We start from the raw sequence: 24,025 nt of genomic DNA, 5'->3' as shown, positions 1-24,025 counted from the left end.
CGATAAAATTGTCTAAGAATCATATAGGTATAGAGATGAGCAATGTATATAAAAAAAATTTGCAATTTCTTTTAAGCGAATAATTTAAGATTTGTCTGATGCGATGCTTTCAATCATTAATGCTTGGATCTCCTTTTGCTTCTTTTTTTTCTTACAAGAAGTAATCAAAACACCGTCATCTCCGAGAGGAAATGAGATAGCATCGCTTGGGAATCTGTTCGCACAGAGATCTGTGTTGGAAAGGGGGGACGGTGGTATACATTCCATGGGAATTTACCCACGATTAACGTTTGTACTTTGCGTGTAGAGAACATGGTCGTTTTTATTCACAATTATAAAAGCGAATTAATTACATTCTTATGTGAGGCGTTTATTTCGGAAAAATATTCTGTATAGACAAAGTATAATATTTGAGATACTTCTTATTGTAGATTGCATCAGTTTATATTCCTATTATCATGTAAATTCATGATTTTCTGACATATGATCCATGCCATTTAATAAAATAAGCGTATATATTCATTGGACAGATATAACATTCTGGTCAATCATTATCATGTAGGTGCGCGAAGTTAATACAAATTGCATAATTCTCAAAAATTTATACGTATAACCGCTATTATATGCCCGTGTTATATTAACGCGCACGACAGTGCTTTAAAACCTTATTAGTCTGAACATAAGGTCCACTAATAATAATAATAATTAAAATATAGAGATAGTAATATTTTATACAAAGATATGGTGAAATTCTTAATGTAAGTAAATCATGTACAAATCGTTTGGCTAACACAACTTGTGTACATATATAGTTTGTTATTTCTTTTTATTACAAACCATATTTAAAATTTCTCTTATTATGAATCGTAAATAACAGATAGATATGATCCAGTGATTTCTATATATAATATATATATTTTATATAAATTATAATATTAAATAATTCTAAAGAATATTTGCATAACTTTTATGTCGTGTATAATAATGTAACATGATCAGTGACAAATATCTCATATATATAAGTACGTAAGGAAATATAAGTTTAAATAATTTTTCGCGTTTTTTCCGATGGAAATAGAATTAATAAGACAATATTGCAGGCAGTTTGTGTGTATGTATATCTGTAATATAAAATTATTTTCAAATTTATACGTAACATGCTTCATAAAAAAATAAATGCAAAAAATTATCAAAGAACGATAAAAATATTACGAAATTATTTTCGTTCATTTGATTCGTATCGTGCGTTGCTTGTTCATGTTCGTGAGCATCAGCGAAATGTAGGAAGTCAAGAGATCGTCCATCTTATAACCCAGCGAGGTTTCACATAAGAGTTTCGAGCCTCGTACGAGGTTTCCTATCGTCATGTGAAAGTAGGTGTTGCCAGACGACCAATTAGAGATTCTCGTAAAGGGATGTGTAATTAATATATCCTAGAAATATATGCACAATTATCAAGTCAAATATGGCTGTAATAATAAAAATAGACCGTGAACAAATTGTTAACATACAATCTTTTATATAATTAAGTATATACTTTATATTGAGAGAGGGGAAAAGAGAAAAGAAAAAGAGAAGGATAGAGAAGGGAAGGGAAAAGAAAAAGAGGAGAGAAGAGAGGAAAAGAAGGGAAGAGGGAGAAAGTTATTTTTATTACCTTTGATTGAGGATGTATTAAACTAACACCATGTTTGTTGATGGCGATTAATAGTAATTCGGGATAGTTTGGTTCCGTGCTTTGTTTCACTTCGAAGAATGCGGAACCGAATGTCGGCCATCGGTATACAATTTTTAGGAATGTGATTTTTGCATCCTCTGGACTCATGCCTATGATAAAGTATCTTGATAAAAAATCCAGTCTTTTTTTTACAATAATAGCATAGGCTACATCGGACTGTCTGTTTATACTTACCAGCATCTTGATTGTAAGCAGCGATAATCGATCTCTTCCAATCGTTAACAGTCTGTACTTTGATCAAATCACCTGGTACAAGTTCTCTTAACATTTGCCTGAAATTATCGATATTTTTCGTTTATGTTTTTATCAGAAATTACGTAACGTATCAAAAAATATTATACTTACGGGATTGCTTGTAATTCTTGTTTATTTTCGCCGAATCGTACTCTATATACCAGAGCTGCTAATCTCGAGGCTTCTTCCTTCATACACTTATGGTAGCCTAAATAACAAAAATGCATGAAATATGATTGATAATTATATAATATTGCAATGTACAATTAAATATCGGCCATTACCTCTTAGTAACTTGGGAAGTTCTTGATGAAAATGGAAAATTAAATCGGCATTTCTGTCTTTACCAGGAACTGTATTTGTCCAAAGCTTTTTCATAAAGAAGACTTGATATGTGAATTGCGGCATAACACCTTTGGATAATCAATTGATTAATATATACATATGCAAAAATGTATAAATATACACGTAAAAAAAAATAACAATTCTTATTAAAAGTTGTAAAGAGATGCATACCATCTCGTGACGGTCTGGCTTTTCTGATCCAATCGGTCAAATGTCGTACGAAATCAAAAAAGAAATCTCCTTCTGGAACGGAAATGACTTTATCGGCGATCTTGACAAACAAACTAAAACCTTCGGCCGATCGCAGGTTCAGCCTTTGCGCGATGTTTTGGCAAAAGTCTTTCGCTCTAGTAGATGAGTCAACTTCGAACGCCTAAAAATGGAAATGTAATGGTTAAATAATTGTCAAGAACAAAATTGTTAAGATTGTTTATTTTAAGTTCACATAAAATTAAATAATAAAATACGTGCCTCATCTGTATCGTCTGGAAAATAGACTTTGTGAAATATTTGCGTGGTTTTGTGCTGGATAGCTTCTACTTCTACTTGATGCGGCGGATATTTTCGTTGACCATTACGCAAGGTTTTCTGCAGTCTTTGTAAAGAGTCCTGAGATATAGGATGACGTCTTGTACGTAGGAACAAAGTTAATTCCTGAAATTAGCGATAAAATTAGGAATGCATCATCGAATTTTCATTAAATATGTCATTTATAATATCCTACGGAAAAATTTGAAGTGTTTGAAAAAATTTAATGATTAGAGAGTGCGATAGCTACATATAGCGTACTTTTAAGAGGCTTTGACTGCAAATAAACAATCCAGTGGCGAGCCACATTAATTCCCAGCCCCGCTCTTCACTCAATCTGTTGCGATTATCGGTGAGCTGCTTCATAATCTGACAGTAAATTTCATCTCGTAAAATCTCATTCTTTAACGGTCCGTCAAATATCAAATCCGTATATTCGTTGCCGATCCGCGGCCGTTTTGTCGGGAGGTCGCCCATATACTTCAAAATAGCGTTGAAGGCAAAGCATGCTTCTTCGGCCAATTCCTCCTTGGACACGAGTTTTTTTAGAAGTGGTTGCTTTAGAGGTTCTCTAGAATGATGCCATAACTCATCCGTATGACCACGTCGCGCAGATGTTAAAGTCAGCGTCTTGGACATTGTTCTCTTTGGCGGTGTTCTAAGATAAAAGCAATCGGAAAATTATCAAGTCTTATTCGAGAAAATATAGTGTTTTAATATTCTTTTCTATTTACCGGAAGTGATCGATTGCGTATTCTAAAAGAGTATGAGGCTTGTCACGCGAATCCACGCCGTTTAGCTGTTGTGGATAGAGTCTGCGAGTGTTCTCCGTGCCTTCGATGCTGAATAAGGCCTAAAAATGATTTAAAAATAGAAATAAATAATTTTGTTGTAAGTGTTATGCGGTAGAAGAAAATTAAAAAAAAATTCGCGCGCAAAAAAGAAAGAAAATTCATAAAAAACAAAAAATCATAGAAAAAACAGAAAATAAAATATTAATAAATTATTTGGATTTTTATCGAAAAGGAAATTTCTTCCCTCTTTATAATAAAAATTATCAATACATTGACGTACCAATATATCGTTGGGTGGTTTTGTTAAGGAAGGTAAAACATAGACTGTTTCCGCCGGAAAGTCACCCTTTTCACCAGTCCTTTCGCAGGCTCCGATGCACCATCCTGAGTTAAGTACCGTCTCGCCGGTGCTTTCATCCTCAAGAACGATAAGATCGCCCTTTTGAAAGTTCAAGAATGACGAAGCTTCACCCGGCGGTTTATAATCCTGCAGAGCTATGACAAATTTACTGCGTTTCTTCAATCCCTCCAGGAAATACACCACTAAATCGCGAATGTCCTCCGCGTTCGGGCTTTGGAATGTAAATTCTTCTCCTCGTACCGTTGACAAACTAAATGTTTGTGTAAACATCTTGTTTGTTCTGCGAAAACGTCGTCAAGTTTAGAGTATTTTATGACTTTAAGTTTATTTTAATCTAATTTTAATTTGCAAGGCTTTACATACTTTTGACTAGATACGGTGGTAATTTCAGGGAAAGATAATTCCAGGAGAACTTGCTCCTGATCGTCGACAACGTATACTCCGGTCCAATTGACGGCTATGATAACGTCATTCTTAGGCAGATTAGGTCCGGAATTTCTGTAAGCTTCGTAAAAACGAGAAAACAGCAAAGGCCATTTGAACTTTGCATAGCTGACTATATCCTCTTTAACACGTAATGCTGGTACCTTCTCTTTCAAGTAGTAACTCTGAAAATAAAACGTCAAAAATATCGATAAATTAACGGGTTGTGTTTGTAATTAGTACCTGAATATTTTTCATAATTTAACATTTTAATTTAAAAAAAATTAATTTAAAAATAATTTAAAAAAATTTGTTTTAATTATATTTTTTAATTAAAAAAATATATTTTTCAATACATGCTTATAACATAATATTTGATTTATATTCAAATACATAACATTTAATATATAAATGTTGTACTTATTAAACATATAAAATTAATTAAATATGGAAAATTAATCTATTCCAATTTTCTAATGATATTTTCTCATGTGAACAGATTTATATTAATGCATTTGTATACAAGTCTTTTATCTTATTGAAATAAAGCATGTATAACTTGCACAAAACATATACGAATTATTTATCTAAAATACCTTCTTGTACGCCTGTAAGACGAGGTGCCCCCATCGATCTATGGCTTTGTCAATTCCCGTTAGACAATAATCCGGTATGTAATTAGGCAGAAGGGTGTACAATCGGTCGATGTTCATGTCATTGTGATACTCTATATAATATTGCTGCGCTGCAATCATCGCTAAATCCTCCTCTTTGTCACAGCGATATTCACCAAACTTGACACCGCGTACTACTTGTTGATAAATCAGATTCGTAGCCACTTGATCCTCAGTGGGCTCGTGCCAAGGTGCAAAGATTTCCTTCCTGAAGAATAATCTCCATGGAGCGTTTCGTTCCTGAGCGCCCTGCTCCTTGGCGTACTGCTCGCACTGAGAAATCGCATCCATCACGTGATCACCACCGCTGCCCAAGGATGACACCTTATCAAACAGAGCGATGTATAAAGAAAAGCCAAATTGATCCCTCAGCGAGATCTTATCAGACAGCTGGTTACACAATTCCCTAGCAGTGGTGGCCGAATCGGCTAGCAGCGTCTTCGTGTTACCATCCATGAAAGTGATTGGCAACATGATCGGCTTCTTCGATTTTGTAGCCTGAAGTTCTAGCCAGCTCGGTGGCTGATTGCGCGTGCCATTGTTAAAAGTTCTCTTCAATCTGTCCTCGCAATAGGGTGCGTAACCTGGTGGTCCCTCTCTGATAAAGGCTCGCAGATAGTTAACAAATTTCTCCGAAGGTGCGAAACAACCGACACAGAGGGACAGCAAGATCCAACCTCGTGCGTGCGACGATTTGGATGGATTGTTGGTCAATTGTTTGCAAATCTGGCAGTATATTTCGTCCCGCAATTCGGCGCGTAATATACCGTGGCCGATGATGAAGTGTAGTTTCTCGAGGTTTGATGTTGGTCTGGCTTCTAACCAGGATTGATAACTATCGGCAGTATATTCGTCTTCTTGCAATCTTCTTCGCACATCCTCACCCAGTTTGTTCTTTCGCTTCAAAGTTAACGACACGAGCTTGTGCCTGATGGAGCGTGGTTTTTGTTTAAGGAATGTTTCCTGTAAAGAATATTGCTAGATATTGTTATGGATATTGCTATGAGAGTCTTCTTTTCTCATACCAATATAATAGATGTAAAACTAATATCAATTATAAAGAAACATATACGTACAGGGTCCATGCCCATCATCTGAGCCTCCTGAAACTCTTTGCTTCTTATAAAATTCCGTCCAAGCGTTGCTGTTACCTTCGACATCACCGAAGTCGTATCTCTGTCCATAGTATGAAATCGCGGCTCAGGTAAATCGCCCGTAAATCGAAGTATAGTTATCCACAGAGCCTGAGCGGCCAATTGGTCACCTTGCGTGTGTAATGGTAATAATGGGTGTTTGAGCGGCTTTCTCGAGTATTGATGCGTAATATTGCCCTGAAAATATGTGGCCGCGAATTTCTGGAACTTAAATTCAGATAGATCCTCCTCATCCTCCGAGGCCATCTGAATCGGGCTAATTATCTCCTGTTGATCGGCTTTTGGCGCAGGAAGATCCTGTAACAAATAAGAGATTGTATCTTCTGTGCATTGATGAAAAAAATTTTTTTTATTGTTGAAAAAATATTAATTTCCATTATTAAATGTGGATCAAAATTACTTTATTTCGGATCAATTATCTATAATCAAAGGAAATTAGAGGAAATATAAAAACATTACGACTTACGTTAAATACAGACGTTTCTCTCGCCGGAGTCGGAGCTTCGCTGCTGGAGTCTGGCAAGAAGTCAAACATGGCCTCAACTAATTTACTATCATCGACTGGTTCGTCTTGTTTCTTGGCTGCGTCGTTGATCAAATTTTTCTTAATTTCCATTCGTCGTCTGTCTTCGAGCTCCATTTCGATTTCTTTCCGCTCTAGCTCTTGCATGCGGTCCTGAAATTTGTACACGCAAAGTCGTAGAATTTATAATGATTGTGTAATGACGTGAATTATGATCGTGACTCGTTAAAAAAAACTTGGTCAAAGTTCTCGACGGATAATTAATGTTTTCGTTGTAAAATTGAAATGTTCTTAATTGTTATGCTATCTTGTCATATATACTGTGTAATGAAAATAAACTAATTGAACTTGTGATATAATATAAATAGCAAAGAGAAGATTGGCTTTTTTTTTATTAATATGATTTAATATTAGAAAGAGTTTCTTTCACTTTCTATATAGCTGTAGGAAATAAAAAATTCAATTTCTTTGTTAGTTGTAGTGATGAATGTAGGGTGAGAGACATTCATTTTACCCTGTAATTCTGTTCCGCGATCTCCTTGGCTCGCTTGTTGCCCTGATCCTTCAGTTCGCGTTCTTCCTTCTTTCGTAATCGCAATGCTTCTACATGCAATCTATACTCATATTTGATCTTCTTGTATCGTCTCTGTGCGATCAGCCTTCTCACGTGCGCTTGTATCTTCACTATAGCCCACAACTTCTTTTGGTACATCTTACGCACTAGGTGGCCTCGTGCTCGTGCCTGAAGTGCTACGATGTGGCCGCGCAAATGCCTGAATCTATGGGACAACACGCGCGACCTGATAAGCGCCTGCAGTCGCATGTAACCGATTCGCATACGTTTGTATCGTTGACGTTGAGCGTAGCCTCGCCAATATTTTTGTACGATCTTTGCCGCCGCTCTCATTTTCAAAAACCTTCTCCTATAGACCCAACCGCGAATGTTGCGTTGTAAAATCAAGATCTTCCGCGTCAGCACACGGTCGCGTTCCTGCTCGAGAAAGAGGTCGTGAGCATCCTTAAGAAAAACTTTGGTGTGCCCAAGCTGATAATCTGATCGACCTAACACCGCATGACAAATTTTTGAAGTCGCCGCACGACAGTCCACCTAAGATTTAATAAGAGTTTAATTAAGTTTTTTAATGTAAGAATTGAAAGAGAGAGAGAAAAAGAGGAGTGGATAAAAAATAACTTATTTAACAAATTATCTACCTTGTGTGCGGGTGAAATACCCGAGATAAGAAACCGATATCTTTCCACGAACTCGTGGAAGGAATGACGAATAGGGTAACCAGCCCGACGAATCCTGATAGTTTCCATCATGCCGGAATATCTCAATTGTCGACAGCAAAGACCTCGATCGAACATCTAGGATCAAATTTTGTGTTTGTAAGGTCGTGATAATATATTATAGTGGAATTAAATAAAAAAGTATTGTGAAAGAATATTGATATTACCATCGGTTTTTTATATTCATTCGGTTTGATGCATCTTATGAAGAAAGGTTGACAACTGCATAGGGTCTTCATCAGAGAATCCAGCGATTTTTTAAATTGCGTTGATAATGTAGGCGCTCTCTTCCTAGTTTCCGATCCCATTCCGATGTCTTCGACAAAGCAAGCTTGGAGAAATTTATTCGATGATATGTGAATAAGTTGCAACAGATCAGCGCTGAATGTATCCCTATTTTTCTCTAGAAAGCTTCTCGTGTCGTAAAAAACAACCCCCGCAAAATGATTCAAACCGAAGGATGTGTTGATATCCGATTTAGGTTTCAAGTAATTTCTATGACTGCCATGAGTTTTGTGGATTTTCGCCAACATGGTTTGATCTGTACCCTGAAAAAAAATTGATAAATATTTAAAGTTATAAATAAATAATTGTTTTTTAATCTTTAACAATCTCTTTTCGATTATTAAAAATTTCAATATTTTTTATTAATATTCTTAATTATTTTCAGCTACTATTAAGTTATCTGAAGCTTATAAAACAGTGCATTCGTACTTTTGGAAATTTTGATTCCTCGTCAATAAGTGCCATAATGTTGAGTTGCTTAATGGCTATCAGATCTAAAGCGTCCTGGTTGTCGACGAATTCTATATGCTGCCAATTTATGCCTTCGTGATTATACTCTTCTTGTTCAAGTTTGAATATATGTTGAACGAAAAATTGCTGGAGATTCTCGTTGGCATAATTGATGCAAAACTGCTCGAAACTGTTGTGATTAAAATTCTCAAAGCCGAAGATATCCAATACGCCTATAGCGCTACGGGAATTGTTCTTCGGCCTGTATATGGCCTCGTTAATTTTCTTTACAATGTGTATAAATAATCGGCCATATATACCTTTCACAAACGCATCTCTGATGTCGACCGATTGATCTCTCGACAATGTGGAAACCTATAAATATAACAGGATACGTCGTGACAATTCATTTTTAATAAAAACTTTTACTCACAATTTTATATGAAAAAAATATACTTACTACTGTTTCACCGTGTGCAAATATAGTTCTGCGAGTGAGTGCATCTATCAAAGATTGTGCTGGCACTCCCAGTAGATATGCCACCCTATGTACATTCGTTTGTTCCGTTATCTCGGTAGCGTCCAAATTATCTGAAAGTTATCATAAACGAAAGAATTAAATCTGTCCTAATTTCAACGTCATATTTATAATAATTTGTGTTATTTAAGTTTCATACCTACGACAGTGGCTCTGTACTTTATATTGCCCATGTGTAACAAAGCCGCAAGCAATTTAAGCACTTCCCAGATTTCCATATCGGAAAATAATAGAACCTTCATAGCCGATCTTATATCAGCGAATTCCGCCGCATCGTCACGTCCTTCACAAGTAATGCTGCCACCCTAAAGATAAAAATAACAATTGTATATATCAATAGAGTGTATAATAGGAAGCAAAATAAATATACCGAAAAAAGCAATTAATTAATTTCTTTTGTATAAAACATGTATGATGTTAATATAATTTTATTGTATTATACTTTAATCGATGTAATAATATATTTAAAATTGCATCGTATATATTAAATGTGGAACGTTAAACACAATCAATTAAATTGTTTTTAATAATGCAATACTTGTAATCTACATTCTGTTTTTATTTTCATACATTTTTATAGAGAAAATGCGATATTTTAATATTCGTAAAAATACGTGTGGAGATGTATCAAATGTATAAGACTAAATTTTATATATATATAATTATTATTATTGTTATTATTATTATTAATTATGTTATTTTAATATTAATTTATATTATTATAAGTATTAATTTTACTTACTCCTATGAGATATTTGTACGTAGATGCATCCTCCAGTTCAAGCTTTTGTTTCTCTTCCCTTGAAAGGCCAGCTAACATACAATAAAAAATATGATAATTTCTCTCATCCAAGCTTTGGGATACGATCCGTGACTTTTCCAGAAGATATTGCTCTATTTTGGCTCCTTCTATGACGCCTTGATCGTTGAAATGAATATCGATGTATTTGCCAAAACGGGAAGAGTTGTCGTTTCTTACGGTTTTTGCATTGCCAAAAGCTGTAATCAAATGTCATTCGACCATCCATTAATTAATTCGGCCTTTAATTTAGGCACAAGTTGATTCTAACATCACAATTTCACCTTCGAGTATCGGGTTCGCTTCCAAGATTTGCTGTTCAATCCATGAATGCTTTCCGCTGATCGCTGCTAAATATTGCAAAATTAATTTCGTGCTTTCTGTTTTTCCGGCTCCGCTTTCTCCGCTAAAGTAAACAATTTTTGTTTCATTAATACAAAAGAAAAGAATCGTATATAAGTATAATATAATTTGCATTTATAATACTCTTTTATAATATTTATTTATATTTTATATTATTTTAAAAATAATTATTTAATCCAATTATTTTTAAAATAATAAATATACTTAAAATATTAATCATTCACCTTCTTCGTTTATTTAAAAAAAATATCAAAGTGTTTAATTGTTGAACGTAAAATTACACATCATAAATCAATTTCCGTTTTAGTATCACATGTGCAGAAACTCGGATTAATTTCTCGTACCTAATTACTATGCATTGATCCTGGCCGTATCGATTCATGTGCGCATAACTATTATCACCGATGGCGAATATGTGTGGCGGTAACTCTCCGATTTTACGATCCTTGTAGAGTTTGATTTGTTCCGCGGTATAAATAGGCAATATCTGATATGGATTTACGGCGACCAGGATGGAGCCTGTGTATGTCTGCAAAATTATATCATGTTATATTGTGTTTGCATGGAGATTGTCGGATTCAGATACTCGTATTTCGCTCAAGTAATCACTCTCGCAATAAAATGCTTACATAAATGAGATTCTCGTTGTAACGTATTAATAAATTTCGCAGGATTCCCGCTTCATGGAGGTCTCCTAAACTGATCATATCTTCTACACCTTGCACCGAAGTGGCATGCATGGCCTTTATCCGTCTCTCTGGTGTTAACCATTGTTCCTATAGAATTATTTTCTCGATTAATTAAAATAGAATTGAGAATCTTGAGAAAAAATGCGAGCAATTCTTTACAGTCGCATTTTATTTTATTTTAGCGAAACTTCGACGGATATTATTTTCTCAAAATTTCGTAAGATCTAAATCCTAATGTCCGATTAATCCAATATATCGGTAATAAGTTTCAAATTTGCTAATTTTTTTGTAAAATATATTTGCAATTAATAAAGGAACTACTTATTAAAATTGAAGACTTGATTTTTAAAATTTTAAAAGATATTTTCGTAATTGCTTGCGTTATGTACTAGTATAACTTCGATATAAATTCAACTTTATGAAACGCCATTGGATTTTTTTTACGAAATTATTATTTTAAAATATTAAATAAAAATCTCGGAATTTCTTTCAAAGTATATAAGTAAAAATATACACATAATTTTATATATATTCTGTAATACCTTGTTATCGTCGTCCTTTACTTGGATACGTCTGCCTTCTGCTGAGATAACTCGCGCTCCGATCGCGACGTCAAATTCTCTTCCTGAGATTGGTTCTATCCATATATAATCCCCCTGCAAAGATTTCAATATATATCTGTTTTTCATCAGAATGCAAAATGATGCAGTTTAATGAAAATTGTATGATTTTTGTAACTGCATTTTTTCCATGGAAAGTTGCATTCCGTTCAGGTATATAGGTATTATATTAAAAGTATACGTGATTTCTCAGTAGGTATGAAGCAACACGATTGTGTGATAACTAATTGATTAAATATTATTACGTGTCATCACACGAGGATAATCAACATAATGTAATTCATCATGAGTCTGCATATTTTTATTTGCATTTATTTAAACATTTCTCCATTTATTTAATAGGATGTCTATTTAAATCTCGTAAAATTTTCCCTGAAAATTTTCTGATCTTCCAGTTATTTTTGTTCCATGTAAAATTTCTTTTATTATACATTATTATTTATTATTTAAATTATATACTATTATTTTTTATTTAAAAAATTTTTATGTGCAACTTTCTAAAATAAGTTTTTTTATTGTATATATTTTCTATAATTCTTTTACTCAAGGCAAAAGAAAAAAACAAAGTCAAGTTAAGTTTCAAGTATCAGATTTGCAAATGTATTAAATAAAAAAAAAACTGAATACTTTTCGTAAAATAAACATTTTTCTTGCATAAATGTTTTAATGATATTTTTTCATAATATTTTTATCACTAAAAATTACAATAAAAAATATATACTAAATATTTTATTAAAACATTGAATTTATATAAATAAAGATAAAGAGAGAGATATATATATTTATTTATATTTAAACACCTAATTTTCACAACTTAGCTTGCCGACTGCTTAAAAAGAGCAAAATTATCAAAGAGAGAATGTTTTCTTAAATTTTCCGAGTCCCGATAAAATTCCATTCAGAATTATTTTTTTTCAGGTCCAAAAAGTCTCTGAAAATTTCAAGGAAGGTTTTTCTCTTTATTTTTTTCCAGAAAAAATTTATATTATTTAATTGTCATTCGGAAAGAAATAGACTCTATTTAATTGTCATTCGGAAGATTCATTCTCCTCTGTAATTACCGAAGCATTGGGATAGAGACAGTATAATCACATCAAAGAAAAATATTGGAAATATTTCTATTTTTATTATTTTTCTTAGTAGGTATTCATAAAGCAATTTCCACGTATGCCTACGCTACTGTCAGATACGTACGACATACGTACATGTAACCTAAATAATTGTCGAAAGTAGTGAACGTGGCGTTAGCGTTATACTTGGACGCAGTATGTAATTCAGACAGCGATAATGAATGTAACTTACGTTAGTAATTCACGTTATTGAGTAATTTACAAGTTGGCCGGTAGAGATTTTTATGGCAATAAAAAATTCTCGCGTTTACAAATATATGTAAAAAAAAAAAAAAAAAAAAACGAAAAATAATCAATCAAAATATGGAATTCTCATGAGATTAAAGCGAAAGAGTATCAAGTTTAAATTGAGTTATGATGTACCGTTGTAATAACTGTATGCTTTACCATTCGACGCGATGCGCGGCGTGAACGAGCAAAAAGATGTTATTTCGCAATTATTTATTTGCACAATGTGCTTTTTTTATATCAATTGCTACCAATTATTGAACTGTATCGTCCATTAGACTGATCAGTTTTTTCTTTACATTACTATTGATATTAATAATTAGATCAAATGAGCGCAAAATTGCGTCGCGCTTGAATTTTATATGTATAATGTGTAACATTAATAAAATCCACTTATTTAAATGAGATATTTCAAAATTATTAAACTTGCATTAATTCTTTGACGCCAGATGTATATGTTTTGAGATTTTTTTTTTCAAAAAACAGTAATATAAATATAAATTTTTATTAACTTTAATTAATAGAATCGCATTTTTTCACGTTTTTTACCCATTTTCCTCTTTTCTAAAATTTGAAGTTTTCTGAAAATGGAATAAATTTGGTGACTTTAAAATTCAATTAATTAGAAAAATTATCAATTAACATGCGAAATCAATTGAACTAGATGAACAAGTGCAGGAGAACATCTGAAGAGACTTATTGATATCTTTTTTTATTTAACTTAAATAAAAAGAAAATAAAGAAAATGTATTGTAGACAATCAATGAAAAAAAAAAGATATTAGAGTCAAGGTATGAATGTAATAGAATGTTGTATAACTGATTGCTTCAAGGAATATCATACTTTAATTCATTTTTAATCAAAACTGTTTTTATTAAATAAATACTTTTTATCAATGTTTTAAAAGTTTGATTTTCAAAAAATAGCCATCCTCAAAGGGTTAAAAAATCGTTGACAAACAATGGTTTCTCATTATACTCTATCATATAATTAAGTAAGATGATCTAAATTAATTTTCAAGAGAGAAAGAAATTATATTAAAAAATAATTATTATAAATTATTTTTAGAAAAATAATGAAATAACACTATATATATAGTAGTTATTTAAAATAGAATGTTTTCATATATTCGTTAATCAAACAATTAAAGGTTTGGCAAGCGTACGAAAGTAAAACTGCTGGTGGAAGCAAAAGATAGAAGGGGCTTTTATTTCAAGACGAGGAACGGATGAGCTCTTTCGATGTTCCGGTGAAATGAACAATCGGAACGTATACGTGTATCAGGTATACAATCTCCATGTCTACCACACGAAAACTCGTGCCATACATAGATACTACACACATTCACCGATGCGAACAGTTACAACATACGGAACTATTCACGGAGCGTTTCGTGCAGTGGGAGTTCGATGAGCTCTAATGAAATCGCTTTACTGAGTTTAATTGCAGGTTACTCACAATTGACAGGTAAAAAAAAAATAGAGAAACTAATAGTAAAAATCAATTTTTTTCGAGACAATGATATTCATTGTCATATTTTAAATATTTATGTTTAAATAAAAATTATTTCGAAACCTTTCGCGCTTTAATTCACTATAAGTCAAGCCGAAAGTGGAAACTGATCCTTCAAAATCTACAAAGGACACAATGCATTTTAATAAATAAGATAAGACGTACATAAATATGTAAAATCAAACCCTATAATTTTATTCATCCATCATCTATGTTAGCGATATTGCGAAAAACGGAAATATAATAATAAAAACTATTCAAGAAGTCATCGTTCATCACGATTCTTCGATTTTCATTCAAGTTACTTAATTGTGATATGGCTCTAATTCTTTTCCGCGATAAGATGAGAAATAGCGATACGATATAAATAATTCACATTTCATTATGCGACAACTGCTAGTTTTGCTTACGCGAAATATGAAGATGGTACTTGTTCACGAAGCAATAAAAAGCCGCCAATTATGTCTAATTAATTGACCATTCATCTCAAGATTCGCATGCCAGTAATACATCGTTTTAACAAGATGTACATATACTCTCTCATAGAAAAATATAAAGTCATTCGCTGAGATTTTTGGCATCTCATACACGGTAAATAATATCGATCTTTCACAATTGATCTTCAAAATATTGCGGAATATTAATGAAATTTAATAGAGTATCGCTGAATTTTGTTGAGACTACTATTATTCGATATTTCGAGGCTCTTCACAAAATTTAATCGATTGGAATTGACATTTAATCATTTGGATATATTCATGCTTGATATATACAGAGGGGAAAATAATCATTTGCCAGAAGTTCAGAAAAATGCAACGCGAAAAGTCTAAAACTTTATTTGATACAAGTCAGTATAGCTCGTTTTATAATTTTGCTGCATATTTAGTTTAATTTATTTATTCAGCTCATTTTCTTTTATAAACTTGATAATTAGAAAAACAAGTATCATAATATTACGCAAGTCCACGTGCACTTAATTAGCCGTATTTAATAGCGATAGTTTCCGTATTATATATATTTTGTATACACACTTGTGCTATCGTAATTAATATGTAATAATGACCGAGAACATAAAACATAAAAAAGAAAAAGAAAAAAAAATTAAATAACGCAGATGATCGATTACGGTGGTATCTTGTCTTACATACAAAAGCGATTATAGAGGATTAATCAGAATTTGATTCAATGGCTTTTTTATATCAGTAAATTCATGCAATGCATTATACATAAACGAAAGACCGTTTTGTGTAAGTGAAAGGCGGCGACCGACAATACAGCGTATTGTTCCATCAAATTTACATGAAATGTATGAGGTGAAAAATATCCATTTGCTAGAGCTATAGAAAAATGCAATGCTTGTGAAAACTTCAAAATTTCTTTAACATAAGCTTATGTGTCAGTATGTTCTGCCTCACAATTCTTTTGAGATAATGTTTTAACAAATTCTGAAACAAATTAGTATCAAATTCCGTATTTAATTTATATTCATATAAGACAGCCTTTTAATTTCTATAATCATTTTGTATGCATGACACGTAATCGATCATCTACGTTATTTAGTTTTTTCTTTATTTTTTTTTACATACAGCGTATTCTCAGTTATCATTGCAAATTAGTTATAATAGCACAAGAAATACGGAAATATTATCGTCAGCTATTAAATATAGTTAATTAAGCGCACAAGGATTTGCGCAATATTGCAATGTGCAGATATTTTATTTTATACTTATCAATGTTAATAAAATAAATTACATAAAATGAGTTAAATAAATAAATTATATAGAATGAGCAATAAAATATATCAAATAAGCTATATAAAAACTATTATTAACTATTGTTTTTCTTTCGAAAGTGCCAGTCAAGTATGGTTTTCTCTTATAATCGATTCGTTTGTAAAATAATTTCACTTTGACATTCAGCTTTAAACACAGTTAAAACATCTTATTTGTCAAATATTATTTGAATTTTATTTAATACTTTTGGCGCTATCAAATCCAACAGCTCTGCATGGATTTAAATTTGTTACATCTTTTATTATATAATATTTCGAGAAATGTTGATATTTATTTTTTTTTACGGTTCGTATGGCGTAATTTCGACGTGGTTCGCAATAATTTGAGAGAAAAAGTTGTGTAGGTATGCAAAAAGATAACAAACAACGTTTATTCGCTGCACTGTCCATCGAAATGACTACGTGAGCATTATTTAGCGGTACATTATTGTTTACAACGAGAGAACACGATGCCTCTCGTTCGGTTGTTTTCACTCGTCACAGATTCCTACTGACCGTGTTCGAGAACGACGAGGAAAGCGGTAAATGTAATGGATTAAACTGCACGAGATTGCAGCTTCATCGAATTTTGCTTAGTCTCGCCATTCGATTGATCGACGCATTTACACGCAAATTTCTACCGCTTTTCACCTGCGAGAAATTGTTCGCAATAGCCTCACAGTTATGATGAACAAAATACGGATTACGGATGCAGCAAAATATATATATATATATATATATATATGCATAAAATGTTCTGATATAATATGCTGTCGTATTATATTATCGAAATCTGTCAAGTAGAAATCTATTAGATGAAAATAATAATTTATTTACCGTCATATATAATATGAATATACGACAGTAAATCAATTAAATATATCAAGTAATAAATAAATAAATATAATATAAATAAATATAAATATACTATAGTAAATACTATAATAAATAAATACTATAGTAAATACTATAATAAATAAATATATATAAATATATAATAAATATATAAGATTAAATTATGTGTATCAATTGCATATTTATAAATTTGACTAAAGAAATTAAAGACTTTCTACTGTAAAATATGTAAATTTTAGAAATGCCTATCACACACATACACACGAGTATATATAACATAAATTGATACAAAAACCTACTCGTGTGACGATGACCATCTCTTAAGTCGTGGTTGTCGGCACTCCGCCTGAAAACAAAAATAAATAAATATAGTAAATAAATATACTATAGTAAATACTATAGTAAATAAATAGATAGTAAATATATAAAATTAAATTATGTGTATCAATTGCATATTTATAAACTTGACTAAAGAAATTAAAGACTTTCTACTGTAAAATATGTAAATTTTAGAAATGCCTATCGCACACACACGAGTATTATTATATACATATATACACATATATAAAGTCTGGAGAGAAGTGTGATAAGACATTTGCAAGTTATTTTTGAAGAATTCCTTGAAACTGTTAGAGGAACTACGTGAAAGCACTTGAACTCTTGAGTCCCAAGAATTTGACGGTACCGTGCATCGTACGCACGTGTCGCTGCATCTATTTCGAGTAAAAACATCCCTACAGACATTGGTAATGTCTGACGGATCACCGTTACTGTGATAGCAGCGCAAAACCTGTTCGCAAAAGTGGGTTAGATAGTTTATGTTGCCAAGCCATACGGCCTCGATGAGAATCTTCTTGGGATCAATCTCTCATCCAACGCACCGGATACAGCCATCTAATACTGTTCGAGTACTGGCGTTCATTCAAATCCGCGGATCGTCCAACCACGCCAAGTCCGAATAAAATCAAGAGAAAAAAGCATTTTATAGCGATCGTGTAATTTTAATTACATATCCCTGAGCTCAAATAAAATGTAAATCCGAAGATCATAATATTTTTTAAATAAAAAATATTTTCTTAAAGTTAACAAATCAACTTGAAGTTTACGCGTTCTCTTATCATTTATTATTATTATGAAATCAATTATTAAATTAAATTAATTATTATTATTATAAAATTATGAAAAATGTTATACGACTCGTCAAGACACAATAAAATGTAGATATATTAATACGAATACAAAGTGTGTTTTACTTATTTCTATCGACAAATTTTATCTACGCGATAAGCCATTCACTGATGTAAAAATCTTCCTTGATTAAAAAGAAACTTATGATGAAAAGATTATTATTTTTATATATTGTAGTTATCAAGAATTGAGGTAAAAACCGATTCAAGTTCGGTGAAACGCAAACTTCCTCCGTCTTATTGCCAACCTTAGGTTGGCAACAGTCGGGAATAAAAAAATTTAAATATTTAAAAAATTTTAAATATTGAGTATTTAGTTATCTACAGAATTTGTGTTATCTAGAATCACATTAAACTCACATATAACTCGCCAAAATATTTTTAAGCAAACTACAAAAGTTAAAAAAATCGATACCTAGATAACGATAGACAATATTCTTGTCAAACCAATACAAACCGAAGACTAAGTTTTAGCAAATAATATGTAATATACATAAATTTTAAGTTTTTAAAGAATTTTTCTCACATAATTTAATTAGAAAAAAAATCTACGATTTTATATGAACTATATAAATTATATTATACTATACAATTAATTAACTATATAAATTATATTATATTATACTATATAATTAAATTATATTTAAGCTTCTTTCCTACACAAACGCATACATGTACATCACTTTCTCTCACACACACATGCCGTTTTACAATTAAAATACAATTTATGCTCGTAGGACATGGATCTATTCTTCGATATCGGAACGAATCGCATTGATAGAATTTATTGAAGTGCGAAAAATTCTACTCTTTCTCTCTGGATGAAGTGCATTGGTTTGCGCTTGGCTGCGCAATACAATTTAGATAGAAGAACGAACGGGGTAAAAGACAGCTTGAAATATTACTCATAGATTGAACTCATAGATTGAGTGAATAAGTATGCTTCTCATTATTATTAAAATGGTCTTAGAAGTTTGTTTTAGCGGAAAAATTAAATTTGTTAAGCTTCAAGTGGTATATGAAAAATAATAATAATAATAATATAGATCTATACTTTCTAATAAATTTAAATTTAGACTCTCAGAGGCATAAGAATCCTTTCTCTTTAAAATATATCTCGAAGCAAAATTAGAAATATTATAGAGATATTAAACGCGACTAATCTAGTTAATTTTTATATTACCGCAGAAGTTTAGAATAATTTAATGTAAAGCAAATTTAAATTCAAATTTAATTATAGAGTCAAAGAAATTTTTTATTTAGATATTTGTAGAAAAAAAGCTATGAGAGATACGACTCAGACCAGGTTTGTCCTAAAATTCTCAAACATCTTATTATATAATATTTTTTAGACTAATTACAAATATGATTTATGTTATGCTTTAGCACAAGCAAATCTTTCAGCAATTCGTGACTAGACAAACCGTTTCATTTATACAAAAGAGTATATCAGTGTGATGTAAAATTGTATTTCAATTTCATCCTTAGTATCTCGTTTTGCTTGTTAACACATAATGAGACTTGGCAATTTTTCAGATACTTATATTTATTACATCGTTAATTAACTCTTGTAGGCCGCACATCTTATTGCTCTGTTTCTAGTTACATATGGCCTATAATATTATCTTATCGCAGTTTTAGCGGTTTCAAAACTTAAAAAAAAAATCTACAAAAATATATATATATATATATTTTATATATATTCCTTCCATCTGTAAAAATTATTATCTACAACAAAAGTTAAAAAATACATTTTTTGTTGATTAAAACCTTTGAGATATTTTATTGTCGAAATATATCGATAGAATCAAAGTGACCTATATGTGATCTTTAAAGGCTAAAAAAAAAGAAGAAACTCGAAATAAAATTATCGATGCGACGATTCTAGAGCAACGTTCGAGTTGTAGGTGTATAATAGGTACACGAATTAAACTATCGTTTCCCGAATTAAAATCGTTGCTTTCGTTTTACATGCGTAGACACTCGTGTCTCGCCATGAACTTGAGGCACGGGCGTGAGCAGTCGCAGTCATTGACTTTGAAAATATCCGCAGAGAACGGTCAGTGGCGTAGCGCCAAGCGCGCGAGCAGGAGACTTTAATGGGTGATCGAACGAGGCGTGTTTAGCGCCGGGGAAACCTGTACAACTTATGCTCCTAATCCTCATGTGCATCCCCTGTGCAAGAGAAAACTTATATATATATAGATTGAGACATATAATGTTCCAGAAGCCGTATTTCAAGTAATGCTATTAATCGCAATAAACTATTAAACGATAATAAAATCTAAAGAAACGTCAAGTGAAAAACACACTGACTTTGACGCGCAAAACGTGTATATCTCTGCTTATTTATGTCTATTTCTTTCATTCTTTCGTTCTTTCTGTGAATAATCAATTATAAAGAAAATATAAAATTATAATTTAATTATGCGAGTATTTGTGAATTGTAAGTATTGTAAAACGGAAAGGTGAGAAAACCGAAAATGTAGAAACCGGAAGAGATTTTAACTTGTATAGCAAGGATTTTATTAATAAATAATAAATAATATTATTAAATAATTTATATATATATATATATATATTTATATTTATATATAATTATAAATTATATTTAATTTAATTATATTATATTATTATAAATTATATTTATATATTTATAATCGAGGGGTTAGTCACTGAGGTAATTTTTGTACATGGGTTAGGTAATTCAGCGGCAATTCCAGCAAAATTCTGGATAATCCAAGGTTATTTTTGGTAAATCTAAATAATCTTTAGCGTTAAAATAATTTAAAGTAAAATTTCTTTTTCAAAATTTATTTTTAATTTGAGATACTATTAGGTAATCTTAAGTAATCCGAGGTATAATTTAAGAGTAATCCATATCAAAGGGTAATTTTTGTACATTATAACTGTTAGTGACCAACCCCTCGTTTATAATTTATATTTTTTACAATTTATTAATGCGTTAATATATATAGTCTTTGTCACAAGTGAAATATTTCGACAGATTATTGATAATCAAGTTGATGGTAAAATGAATTAAAATAACAACTATAGAATAATATTAAAAAATTATTAGAAATAAAAAAGTAATATTTACTGCTCGAGAAATGCAGATATGTTATAATAATATTTATATGTATATATGCTTGTGTATATTGTAAAACTGATGTCTGTGAAAAATTAATTTATCAATAACTTTATCTCATAGTTATATACTTATCTCCTACTATTATCACAGCACCTACCGTGCGCACGATATTAACACGTACACATATCAATCCAAGCGTTACTTACGTTTTTTTTTCTTTTTTTTTTTCATTAATGCCAACGTCAAGTGTCGTTGTAAAAAGATCTATTCAATTGTCGATGCGATAATAATGATCAAAGGTATAAAGTTTAGCGTTAATTGTGGTTGTCTATCTTTTATTTCGCATCTCAACGATAATCAAATAAATTCAAAACTGGTGATTGAAAATTCCGGTATCTATATATCTATATAAATACATTCCTAGATAAGACTGTGTCTAAAGGCTATCTTCTTAAAGAGCAAATTATATCGAGAGAAAATATTTGAAAAACTATTTAATTCTCTCCGCCCCCCCCTTCCAAAAAAAAAAAAAAAAAAAAAACACAATTAGTCCCACTTTCATCAGTGTTAAATAATCATCGAATCCTGGCCGTGCAATGGCGTGTTCGTCGGTGAAATAAAAAAAAGAAAAAAAATCTGTACTTTCGCTTTGTCCCTCCGGAATACGCGCCTTCGACCCGTTTGACCCTGACGGTTCTCCGGTATAATAATCTGGTCAATCCTCCGCGGCTCAATCGTCGAAACAAGGAAGGAGCCCAGGATGGAGGCGGGAAGGAACAGTGGGGGGACGAGAGGGGATCTGTGAATCCCTCTGCGTGTAAAACGGAACTTTCAACAACGTACCTGTTGCGAGTAACGAGAAACACGACGAAAGCGGCTTATATGTCGACGGCACGCTCCATTAAAAGGCACTATTCACTGGCACTACACACTTCCGACGCGGTGGCGGGCAACTCGCTTCTCATGTCCGGTCCCGTATCCGCGAGGATCGGTTCCACGATGACGACGAGCGAACGAGCGAAAGATGTATGCGCGAGATGATGAATTGAAGTCTAAGCGAACGGAGACACAGGTGAGAGGCGAGGTAAGGTAAAGGTCACCACTTAAGGTGGTGAGAGAGGAACCGCGATGACAGCCGGTGGCGATTTTCACGGAGCCGCGACGACCGAGAGCGGCAGTCGTCGTCGTCGTTGTTCCGGAGGATAGATTACGGTGAACCGGCACATTAATACGTTCGCTCGGCGAGCTTCGGTTCGGATCGGGTGTGCCAGGCTAGAGGCTAGAGCCAGGCGGAGGTAGTAGCGGTAAGTGAGGAGGCCGTGCGCGCTTCGGGCTTCGGACTCGGGCTGCTTTTCCCCACCGAATCAACGCTCCGCGTCCGCGATGACGGTGAAGGGTACACTATCTCGTAGACCAACGATACAGAGCCAACTGTGATTGACCGACCGACTCTAGACCGGAGTTGCTTCCACGCCAGGTCCACTTTGCCAGATAACGAACTACTTGTGCGCTACGTCGTTCACCTGGCAGCCCCGTGTGACCTGTTGCAATCGGATCGTAAGCCTTATCAGTTGCGGTCTACCTTATCGACTATATATATATATATATATATATAATAAAAAATATTATATATATTTTAATTTTATATATTATATTTTAATAATATTATATTTTTTATTATATATATAATATGTATAATTTATTATATGTTTTATTTTATTTATAATATATATTTATAATAATTATGTGTATATATATATATATATATATATATATATATATATACATAATATTATATATAACGTGCCTTACAAGTGGAGAGAAATACGATCTTTAAAACAGAAATACAAAAATGTCATGAGATAAAACTAAATTATGGTTTTAGATGTTATTTATATGTATTTTAATGTATAACTGCAATTACACTTTTTTCAAGGGATTATTTTAGATGCACAAATTGATTTTTCATCTATGGAAAACCACTGGAAAATAGTGCCTAAAAATTATTAACTTTCAGAAAGAAAATATATATTATTGCATATAAATATATGAGCCCAGTTGTTTGTGGGATACCATGTATATGGATTTATTATTTATATACCTGCACACGTATAAATGCGCACGTATACATACCATATCTTTTTTTTTACAAATTTAAAAAACGCAACTGAAATATTTGCCGATAAATGATGAGTTCTTAATTAATGATATCAGATAATAAATAATCCATAAATGCAACCAAATGATAAATAATATAACAATAAATATATAAATCATTTATGTTATGAAATGATAATTTCAGGATTTGTGAACGATAACGAAAATATTTTTTATATAAAGATGCGGTAACTCTGTCTCTTCTTAAACAAGAAAAAATGAAATACGAAAGAAAACAAAAAGGAACGAATTTTATAAATTTATTTGCAAAATATATATATATCTT

The 24,025-nt window shown here is 32.0% G+C and overlaps 1 protein-coding gene across 2 annotated transcripts; it reads right to left on the bottom strand.

Annotated features, from left to right (window-relative positions):
- Nucleotides 1-304: 304 nt before the first annotated feature.
- Ck (unconventional myosin-VIIa ck) lies at nt 305-23,096 on the bottom strand. 2 transcript variants are annotated; one of them, XM_072891887.1, is made up of 28 exons: nt 22,426-23,096; nt 17,604-17,650; nt 11,731-11,844; nt 11,129-11,275; nt 10,844-11,028; nt 10,421-10,542; nt 10,080-10,336; nt 9,477-9,642; nt 9,260-9,390; nt 8,779-9,174; nt 8,232-8,612; nt 7,987-8,142; nt 7,289-7,882; nt 6,718-6,927; nt 6,174-6,548; nt 5,020-6,060; nt 4,364-4,608; nt 3,920-4,280; nt 3,580-3,698; nt 3,107-3,503; nt 2,789-2,971; nt 2,489-2,690; nt 2,257-2,385; nt 2,084-2,180; nt 1,913-2,010; nt 1,658-1,827; nt 1,213-1,433; nt 305-1,121 (listed from the first exon to the last, which is right to left on the bottom strand). In XM_072891887.1, the coding sequence occupies exons 2-27, from the start codon at nt 17,619-17,621 to the stop codon at nt 1,227-1,229; spliced, it is 6,501 nt and encodes a 2,166-aa protein (XP_072747988.1). In that variant the 5' UTR covers nt 17,622-17,650; nt 22,426-23,096; the 3' UTR covers nt 305-1,121; nt 1,213-1,226. The 2 variants fall into 2 exon arrangements, with proteins under 2 accessions (XP_072747988.1, XP_072747987.1); XM_072891886.1 differs by having other exon boundaries at nt 305-1,433.
- Nucleotides 23,097-24,025: the final 929 nt, after the last annotated feature.

The sequence above is a fragment of the Anoplolepis gracilipes genome, chromosome 5, assembly GCF_047496725.1.
Source record: "Anoplolepis gracilipes chromosome 5, ASM4749672v1, whole genome shotgun sequence".
In the NCBI taxonomy this organism is placed as follows: domain Eukaryota; kingdom Metazoa; phylum Arthropoda; class Insecta; order Hymenoptera; family Formicidae; genus Anoplolepis; species Anoplolepis gracilipes.
The sequence above is the reverse complement of the archived record's forward strand: the minus strand, read 5'-3'. Positions and strand labels throughout refer to the sequence as shown.